The sequence below is a fragment of the Halyomorpha halys genome, unplaced genomic scaffold, assembly GCF_000696795.3.
Source record: "Halyomorpha halys isolate HHAL.00 unplaced genomic scaffold, Hhal_1.1 Scaffold889.1, whole genome shotgun sequence".
Classification (NCBI taxonomy): domain Eukaryota; kingdom Metazoa; phylum Arthropoda; class Insecta; order Hemiptera; family Pentatomidae; genus Halyomorpha; species Halyomorpha halys.
In genome coordinates this window covers 108321-118811 of record NW_027105736.1, presented here as the reverse complement: position 1 = coordinate 118811, position 10491 = coordinate 108321, and the positions used below count along the sequence as shown (strand labels likewise).

Here is a 10491-nt window from a genome sequence, read left to right as displayed (position 1 = left end):
TTAAAATTTAATAAAATATAAAAATTCAAGTCTTTCAAAAAACCTGTTAGGCCATTATAGTATAAAGATAGTAGTTGTAAATTGTGGAAGTGACAATTTTTGTTAATTTCCCAAAATCTCATAAAAGGACTTCATATGCCTGAAAGGAAACTCTAAGAGAAAATTTGATATTGCCACTATTAAAAGACTCTTTTCCCTCTCTAGCAGATCATACTATTTATTGTGTTCATTCTTCTAAGTAAATGTTTAATGTTGAACAATTATCGAAAAGGCATGTATCAAAATCCCAAGAAATGCCTACCTGAGTAAGATATTGTCCTAGACGAAAAAAAATAAAAATATTTTTGAACGATTTAGTTCCTAAACCAGCTCCTTAAATCAAAAATTTAAAACAAATAAATAAATTGACATTTGAAAATTTTCAGGGTTTCTTTTTTGTGTGGTGAAAGGATTTCTTTCAAAACATGCTTGACCCACAATTAACGCAGTAAGCAGTATGCCACTACGACAGCGGGGGATTAGTAAAATATGCCGATTATTGTCCTCACAGTGTATGTCGACATAGTTTTTAATCACCCTTATTTAAAAAGCCCATGAATAATAAAATGACTTGCAACTTTAGTGCCAAATATAAAAAAAACAAAAAAAACAATAATATCATCGAGCATTAATACCAGAAATATCGGTCGATGATGGACGAACGGATTTTTCTTATTTCATTTCAGTTTATTGACAGGTCATTTTTTTTTCTTTTGAAATGTTAAATTTTGATGTGTTGATGCATATTTTCTAATTCTAGAGAAAGGGTAATTCATATACGTTACGAGCACTAGTGTTTTTCTTTTTACATTACGATTTGAATTTCAAATTAATAATTTAAATCGAGTAAATAACGTTCAATACGAGGAAGTCAAATAAATTATACAGGAATAACAGTATCTGTAACCTCACTGAATAACCATATGTAATAATAATACACTTCATAGAAAAAAAGTCTCGTTTCTCTCATAAAAAGTGTTTTTAGTGTTGTTAAACAATTTCAGAACAGGAAATATGCATGATTAAACCTCTTCTTATAACTTAATCTGTAGTGACGATTAAAGTTGTTTTATGTTATCTAGCCGAGTGAACTTACAGTACCCAATGAGGAAACAAAACTGACTCGTTTTTATTTATTTTTTCCTAAAACTATGTGAGTCAAGAGTTTTTTTTTTCAATTAACATATATCTCTCTAAATGAACGGTTTATTTCATATAGCATTCTAAAAAACCGATAACAAAATATATTTTTAAAATGATATTATCAACCACTTAATATTTATCATTCATGTTTATAGAATGCTACTTACCTAGTTATTATTTCTTATTTTTATTAGTCAAATTACCAAAACCTTTTATTAGAACCACTTAATTTATTAGAAGAATAAAACTATAGTAAACCAAATCATTTTTTAACAAACTAAATCAGTGATAGATATGATATTGAAATATAGGCATCATAGTTAACTAAACATATAATTGAGAAATAAAAAAAAAATGATGAATATATCAATGAATGTTTCTATTGAGAACTTTTTGATTCATGAATGAAGCAAAATTTAAAAAGTTGGAATACGTTTGAAGTACTTACGTTTGATAATTGAACATATACTACACTTCTATGATTTTTCTGATGTTCACTTTCAAAACATTTAGATGAAATTTAGTGATATATAATATTTTAAATATTCTACTAGACACTTGCATATTGATCTTGGGTTAGAAGACTTGTAATCAGAGTGCCACAACATTCAATTTAAAAGATAAAAACAAGGACTTCTAGTAAAACATAATAAGGTGACAAGGAAAATCATATGGCATAACTAGTAAAGGTTATCTCTAATGCACATTACTTAGTTACTGAATGATATACTTGAGATAAAAGAGCAAATCACAGTGAAATTTAAATATATATTCTTTGTTATCTAGTTATATACTGGAAACTTGAGGTCATAATACTTCTTAAATAAAGTAAAAAAGCCAATTAGGTCACCAGCTGAGAGTTTTTTGCTTACATTACATCAATGTCAACGTTCCGTGGCTTCTTTAAGCCATTTTCAAGAAACTAAAAATTGCAACTTTTGACGGAGTAAAAATAATTAAATTAAGTTTTAAAACATACAATGTATCATGTTTTTTATTACATTTTTAATACAATATAATAGTTTAATTTGGTTACCTGTCATGCGTCATTAGTTTCATGAGCTTAAAATCATCTATTCAGAGAATATAGTCAAAGTACATTTACTTTAACGAACTTTTAAAAATTAACATTAAGAACTATTACCGACATTTACTTAAATGATAGGCATGCTCTGCTGGGTTAAAGCGTGACTGGCTTAAATATGGACTTGCACTGTATTAGGAGTGGGGGAAGGTGTGGAAAGTGAAGGATTTCTTAATTTTTTTTTAAATTTATTTAATATGATTTACAACTGTAAAATAATAAATACAATAAGTAAATATGTTGTATGTTTCAAGAACACATGAAAATCTTGGGAAGGAACCACCCATTGGTTGTATTATTTAAATTTAAATCGTAATTAATTTATATTTTACTGTAGCTTATTTTGCTTGTCTGAAATGTATTTAATTTTTCTATGTCAGAATTTTGACTTATATAATTAACCAGATTTTTTTTTTTTTTTACGTAGAAGGTAATTCAACAGAATTGCGTTTTCATGCTCCTTTTGCTATGGAGAATTTTCGCATTTTTGAAATCAGAATCGTAATTGGATATTGATGTTCGCAGTTGTCTAATTTTTTTTTTGCAGATTTCGAATTGTTGTACTATTCTTCCTGTTCCCACACCCAACCAGGCATAACCCATGTCTAAGCCAGACACATTCAGAAGAATATGCCAATCAATTAATTACAAGTAATAAGCAAGTTCTAACACAATGATGTAATTAAACTGACACAGTTGGTTGACATTATTCTAACACAATTGATGATTTTCAGCAGATAAAAAAAAATGACGCATAGGGCAGGAAAACAAACTTAAATTATAATGTTATATTGCAATATAAAAAAATAATACTTTTTATCTTGAAAGAAGATAATTGATTGTATGAAGTAGTTTGTAGAAAGACAGTCCGAATGGCGGTCAATATAGGTACAAAATAATGGGAAAAACTATTTAATGTTAACCAATGTTTCGCCCCACTTTGGAGCACATCGTCAGGGATAAATAAAAACAAGATAGAAACGTAAAAAGCGACAGAAGCATGTGGGGAGTAGTGATTTAATTAACTAAGAGAAAATAAGAATAAAATAGATGAAAATAGTAGTTAATACAACTATGAAACGTAGTAACAATAATGAGTATTCTAAAATCTTTAAAACATTGAATAAATTCTCATTTCATTTACAGAAATCGTATTTTTCATCTAGAGAAAGATTCATAGAAACAGAATCGTCGACTATGATTTATAAATAATACACTCTTACCTGGTGACCTGACTGGCTTCTATTTTATTTAATGTAAGGTAAAACGTCAGATAAAGAATATATGGGTATCATAATGTTCTGGTTTGTATTACTAATAAATGTAATGATTTTTAATAGGATCGAACAAAAATAAATGAAATCACAACCACTATAAATATAATAACTATCAGAAAAAGTTGCCACAAATATTTTATGAAGAATCGTTCACGAAGACATTGGGGCTGTAAAATGGACTTTATCAATTACAATTAAAGAACCCAAGCGAATAATGATTTGAGTTCCCTTTTTTTTTTGAAAAACTGAAAATGAAGTAGAACCTTGAGAGGAATGAGAAGTTATAATGAAAGATGAAATCGTTTTCAGTTTTCTCAAATTAATTTTAATTTTAATTAATCATTACCATGCCCTAAGATCTGTTATGCATTTAGTTAGGAAAACAAATGAGTTTCTATCGTTTTACAAAAGTATGTGTGACACCTCATCAGCGTCAAGTAGTAAACGATTTTTTAACGATGAGTTTGAAGTGGAAGAAGTAAGTGTCATGTTGCTTCCCAGAAATAACAAAAACGGTTTTTTGGATCATAGACACTAGTGATGAAAAATAGATCCACTACTACATCCCAATAAAGAGAAAATCATGGGAACCACCTGACCATGCTTTAACAAGGACAGCCAAAACGAATTTTCATAGAAAAAATTCATGGTGTATATTTGGTGGAATTAGCTTGGTGTCGTGTATTATGAGTAGCTCAAAGCAAGGGGAGCCATTACTGGAGCTCTCTACCAAACATAATTAATGAGATTGAGTTGAGTTCTCAAGAAAAACGCGCTTACTACAACTCCAAGCACAACAAAAGTATTCTCAACATGATAATGTTCGTCAACATGTTGCAGCCCCGGTCTAAAACTATTAAGAATCACTTAACTAAAAAGTTCGTTTATAAATGCAATCATTGTTAATTTTATTATATAATAATTTGATATTTCAATTACTTCCATATTTTAACTATTACGTTTAGATATTAAAAGGTTTTAAACATTATGTTTCTTATCTCTTAGCACATATATTTACGTATTTTCCGTTTCTTGTTTGTTTTACTTTGTTTCTATTATTTTTTTTTATTTATTGCTTCATTACTTCCAATTAGTCATCATTTTTATATCCAATTATTGTTGTCTTTCTTTTGTACTGCTACTTGTAAGTTCTTTTATTATTTTGATGTTTCAGTTGATGTCAAAAAGCTTGTCATGTCACGTTTTTAGCTGTTTGGTTGGTTACCCGTTAAAGTAAATTATTGACATATTTTAGTTTATATATATATATAAGAAAAAAAATTCTTTATTCAGAACGTTTTGTAGGAATATGTTAATATCTTAGCTGTCTTATCGAATATTTGAAGATTTTTAGCCGTATATTCCAAATTTATTTACACATATTTGACAGTTTTTTATTGTACATTATATGCCATATTCTTTTTTTTTGTTTTGTTTTTTTTTTGCACAAAAATCCGGTAGGTACCTGACAGGTAGGTACCAAATTTTAAATTTAAACCTTTAAAGAACTAGATCAGTTCCATGAAAAAAAAATATTGTGTGGCATCGTTCTTTTTTCCATGCTCATCAAGCGATACACAAGACCTCGTAAGTCGATACACATATTGCCAAATTATTGGCAGGTTTTTAAAATGAAACATAGTTAAAAGAAAGAGTTTTTTATTTTTATTTTTTATTTTTTTATTTATTGATATTTATAACTGTATAAAAAATACAACAGGTACATTTGATCATAATGACATAATGATAATGATATGATACAGTATGTAGAGAAACTACCCAGTAGTTGAACTCTAAAAACATTTTACAATATAAGGTCACGAGGGCATCTTCTTTTCAGGCGCCTCGGAAGATTGCCAGGAATGGAAAAGGAAGCAATGTTAGAAACTAGTGGGTTAGGGAGTTTATAATGGGAGGAATGATATCGGGTTCAGGCTAGATCGGTTACATAAGAAACATTTAGGTCTTTATTGATGGTTCAAGAAAGAGTAAAAAATAAAAAAGTTCCCAACTGTTATAATAAAAGTGTCAATTACATCAATTTTATCACTCCTGTAATTCGAGATAAACGGGCAGAGAGTAGACCAGCCTAGCAGCAATTTAGCTAACAAGCAGCTATAGCCTCCACCGTCTTAATTTGCATACCCAAGGAAAACGGTCCCTCCTCTCACTACCATGCAAATCCTCAGCATCTAAACCTTGGTTACTTTTCATTTGAAAGTAACTAGAATTTCTATTTTAAACCTGAAAGTGAAGAGAATCTGATTGAATCTAATTAAATACCCAAACCTTAGAAGTTTTAGAAATAGATTTATGAACAGTAGATCTTTACCGAGGTTTTACCGGTAAAAAAAATATGTTTTTCTTTTAAATAAAATAGAGAAATATTTAGACATTAAAAAGGATCAGGATAATATGAGAGAGAACGTTATGCGCGCGCGCTTGGATATATGTATAACATATTGATAATAGTGATGAGTTATACTTTTTTATTGAATAAGTTAACTGGTATTTTGCAGAATGTTGAAAAAATTATCAATCTCCTCAACTGTTCAACTGATCGAACTGAAGCCTTTGAAGACAGAATAGGTCAGAAGCATAGAGATGGACTCCCACAAATACTTTTCAACTTAGCCCTATAAAAAAAAAAAAAAAAAACTGCCCTGAGATACGGATCTGAGACCTGGACCCTAAAACGAATAATGAAGAGATTTGAAAGAATAGTGCTCCGTACAATTGCTAGCGCGATCTGTGATCAGAGACTTAACACGTCGAGGAGAACTAACAGTGTATTGCTTGTGGAGACTGGTCAGTCAATATCTTATGAAATAAAGGCTTTGAGATGAAGATAGGCGTGACGTGTGGCTTTAAGTAATATATCAGATCGCCCCTACACAAACAATGAATGCCACCGTAGTTGGCAAGACCAGGAGGGAGACCAAAAAGCAGATGGAAAGCAGTATACCAAGACAGAATAAAAAAAATTCGATTATACCATTATTGTTTATTTATATTATACTCGTTTAATTATTTAATTATACTCGTTTAATTATTAATTATTTAGTCAGATTATATTCATTATATTTCTAGAATATTTTGAGTCGTTTAAGCTAATTTTCCTATCCGAAAATGATTACAAAAAAATATAGGTTAGGGAATTCAAAGAGAAATGCTATGATTCGACACTGTTTTAACAAATATTTATTCATGGATTTATTTTGAACTACAGCAGTTGGGGAACTGAGGACATTGATCATTTTTGTCAAAAATCAGCAAAATATAAGTTAATTTATCCAATAAAAAGTTAGTTATAACTCATCACTAATGTCAATGTGTAATAAATATATCCAAGCGCACGCGCATAACGTACTCTTTCATATTATCCCGATCCTTTTTTATTTCTAAATATTTCTCCATTTTTCTCAAAAGAAAAACATTTTTTTTTATTTTTATTTTACCCGTAAAACCTTGATAAAGATCTTATATTTAAATATCTATGTCTAAAACTTCTAAGGTTTGGCTATTTAATTATATGTCATCAAAGGCCTCAGATATTTCTCTGTCTCAATACTCTACATTTAGGATGATTTGTACACAATTTTTTGTCAGTCACCCTGTACACACCTCTTGTACCAGCTTCCTGTCGATCCCCAGCTTACATTGGAGTGTTTGTTATCTTGTCTAGAAGACATTTAATAATAGCTGCGAGAACAGTCGTAAAAAAATTGTTTATTTTAAAAAATTGCAATTTTAACCCAGAAATTAGGTAAAACTAGGAATCGGCGTACACTGCCTAGATGACGGAGGATGACACTAGATTATAGGTATCATTCATATACTTCAAAGTAGTAACAAAAAACAATGTCGGTCGATTATACCTAGTTTTACTAACTATATAAGTTGGGGATTATAACTCTCAGGGGTTGGTAATTACCAGTAACTTGGATAGACAATTACACCAGGCAACATTGTGCCCACGGTCATTAAGTTGGTTACATTACAATGCTTTACTAGTCACTCTTAGATTAATTGAAGTAAATAACTAAAGTAATTAACCCAACTGAAAATAGATAATATTCTCTTTTTATTAGTTTATTTTTTATAAGGAAAAATTAAATATCATTGGAAGTAATTCTTGTAGCGGCTTCGTCCGCTCTCATAAATAAAATTCAGGAGAATTTTTACGAAAAATTTATTTATACAAATATGGTCAATCAATCAAATCAAAAGCCAATGTACCCACTTTGGAATATTATTATTTAATAAATATTATATGAGCATTTAGTTAGGTAAACTTTTTATAGAAGATATTGTTGTGTAACATCTGTTTGACAAGAAAAAAATTGAATAAGGTTTAAGTATAGAATTTTAATTTGTCAAAAAAACCTATAATTTCTCAAAGTACTTTTAAAAAAATTATTTGTAGGATTATTAAGTAAGTTATATTTTAAGTTTTGTTTCGTGTTGATTTTGAAGTAAATAGGATACAATTTTGCAAGAAACAAAATATTTTCTGCCTTTTATACGGTAAAGTTATTTATCAGTAATACCCAATTACTGATAAATATAATATAGGATTTCTTTGGTAATTGTAGTTTATGCATAAATGTTTATCCATCTTTTACAACAAATATTTTTAAAATAATGTCACTATATCGTATCTTTTTCTCTTAAATAATTTAGATTTTACTTTTAGAACAAAGTAAACATAGAAAATAACAAAAAAACAAATATCTACCTGAGAGCTAATCCAGCCTTGTGCTTAGTATTGATCGTTCAGAGAATATTTAAACTGTACATCATAATCAACATTTCATCATCATAATCATTCTATCCCCTTTACCGCTTGCTCAGTGTGGGATTACAATTTGGAGTCTGGACCAGATATCTCGCTCTTGGACCATCTCCCTTCTCCTACTCCAATCCATATACCGGCTTCTTAACACTCTCCTCCCAGGAAATGCGTGGTCTTCCTCTTGGCCTTCTTCCCTCCACGCAAGTCTCATATGTCTTTCAGGCAGTCCTTTCCTGGTCAATCCGGAGGAGGTGTCCGAACCATCTTAGCTTGTGTCCCTCTAGGATGCTCTCAGCCGGTTTGACTCCGAGGTTAGTCCGAATGGTACTGCTCCGTACTTTATCTCGTCATGTCCTTCCTTCCACCTTATGGAGGTATCGCATCTCCATGGATTTGATCCGGCTCTTGTGTTTCGAAAGGTCCACGATTCGGAAGAGCAGAAAAGAATAGGGAGGAACGTCGATTTGTAGATCATTATTTTAGTTTTTCTTGTCACCTCCCCTTTGCGTTCCCTTCGAAGTAAACTAAATATTCTTCCAGCTGCATCGATTCTTTGAGAAACTTCCTCACCAATGTAGCCACTTTCGTTAAAAAGAGCACCTAGATCAACTGTACATAATTGTATTAAAACATGTATAAGGAAATGATAATTTTATTCTTCTGGGAATCTGTCTTGCTACCTAAGCATTTCAGGTGGGTTTATTAGTATCATGTTTAAATGAAAAAACTACAAATTATATATATGTTTTCGATAGACTGGATTTTATTGTTTACATTAAAGATTTCATTTGTGATTAGTGTAATTCATTTTTTCTTTAAAAAAAAAACTTTATTATAATATTAATAGATTAGTTATTTATTTCAATACGTATTTTTTCTGTTAAATACATCAATTATTTTTAATGATAACTGCATGAATTAGCAATAATAAAATTTTAATTTGTTTCGGAAAAATTTCCTTAAATTCAAGACGAGCTTTACATCCAAAATTAATTAATTAAAAGTAATAGGAACAATAATATAAAAATTCAAATAAAGTATAGAAACATTTATAAATTACTACTAAAGTTAGGATACATCTATTTACAATTGACGAGGAACAAGGCAGACAGCGATTGGCTGAATTTGGAATTAGAAAAGGCATGGGAGTAACGGAAAAAAAGGAATGGAATTCCAGAGACACAAGGCTGGAACATCGAAAGATCGGTCAGATGATGCGGTTTCAAAAAAATATATTTCTTGTTTTGGGTCTCTTCCTCTCAACCCCAAAAATGAGAAATAATTAGTGAGGCTTATTTGCATATATGAAAATAAAAATAATACCAATTTACCAGTTTGATGTGTATATATTTATATTTAATACGTATATATACACATATATATGAACCAAAGGCGATATGTTAATCAAAGCATTAGAAATTCTTTTGTTGATTCTGATGATGTTCGCTGTCATTAAGAAAAAGGACAAAGATGTAAATTTATCTGTATAATATACAAAAAAATTATTGAATATCAACTTTTGAAGTTTTGAATTTTCAAGTAAACAAGGATTTACAAAATAGTCGTTAGGTGATTTCTTGCTAGTATTCTAATTCAAGTTGAAAGATGCTGAAAATGTGTTTTCTAATTTTTATAAAGTTATTATAACTGCATTTTTAAAATAATTGATATTAAAAAACATCAATTTTGAGGACTTAAACCTTGAAATATGTATATCTTTTTACTTTCACTTAACTATATATGAGAAGAAATTTATTTATTATCCTGGGAGTAAGTCCTTTAGAACAATTGTAAAGTTACACAATGTATTGGCCAACAACAGTGTGGCTGCACTTGATTAAGACTAATTTCATAATTGTATACTGAATAATTTTTGTTATTTTTGAGGAAAACATAAATACATAAAACAACGGTAAATACACTATTTACAAATAATATATGTTAATTATACATACACATATTTATGTAAAACTATAGAAAAGGTATAGGATTAACGGAAAAAGTCGTTTTACAAAAGAGTTTTACAAAAGTATGTGTGACACCTCATCAGCGTCAAGCAGTAAACGATTTTTTAACGATGAGTTTGAAGTGGAAGAAGTAAGTGTCATGTTGCTTCCCAGAAATAACAAAAATGGTTTTTTGGATCATAGACA

General features: G+C 29.6%; 1 protein-coding gene and 1 long non-coding RNA gene across 7 annotated transcripts in view; one reads left to right on the top strand and one right to left on the bottom strand.

Moving 5' to 3' along the window:
- The window catches only part of Mgat4a (alpha-1,3-mannosyl-glycoprotein 4-beta-N-acetylglucosaminyltransferase a), a 325867-nt gene that overhangs the window by 209050 nt on the left and 106326 nt on the right, over positions 1–10491 (bottom strand). For 2 of the 5 annotated variants that reach the window (XM_067053477.1, XM_067053480.1), the window contains exon 1: positions 1631–1823. The exons of 1 other annotated variant lie outside the window; for it this stretch is intronic. Coding sequence is in view for 2 of the 4 variants with exons in the window: in XM_067053471.1 (XP_066909572.1) it covers positions 2219–2225 (7 nt within the window). In the remaining 2 variants the exon portion in view is untranslated. Of the gene's footprint in view, positions 1–1630; positions 1824–2218; positions 2415–10491 lie in introns of those variants that run through there. 2 more of the 5 variants (XM_067053471.1, XM_067053472.1) reach the window with 2 other exon arrangements.
- LOC136797293 (uncharacterized) lies at positions 1002–6559 on the top strand. 2 transcript variants are annotated; one of them, XR_010845151.1, is made up of 3 exons: positions 1002–1192; positions 2814–3522; positions 3607–3758. It is a non-coding gene; the product is annotated as an uncharacterized lncRNA (long non-coding RNA). The 2 variants fall into 2 exon arrangements; XR_010845150.1 differs by lacking the exons at positions 2814–3522; positions 3607–3758 and adding an exon at positions 6063–6559.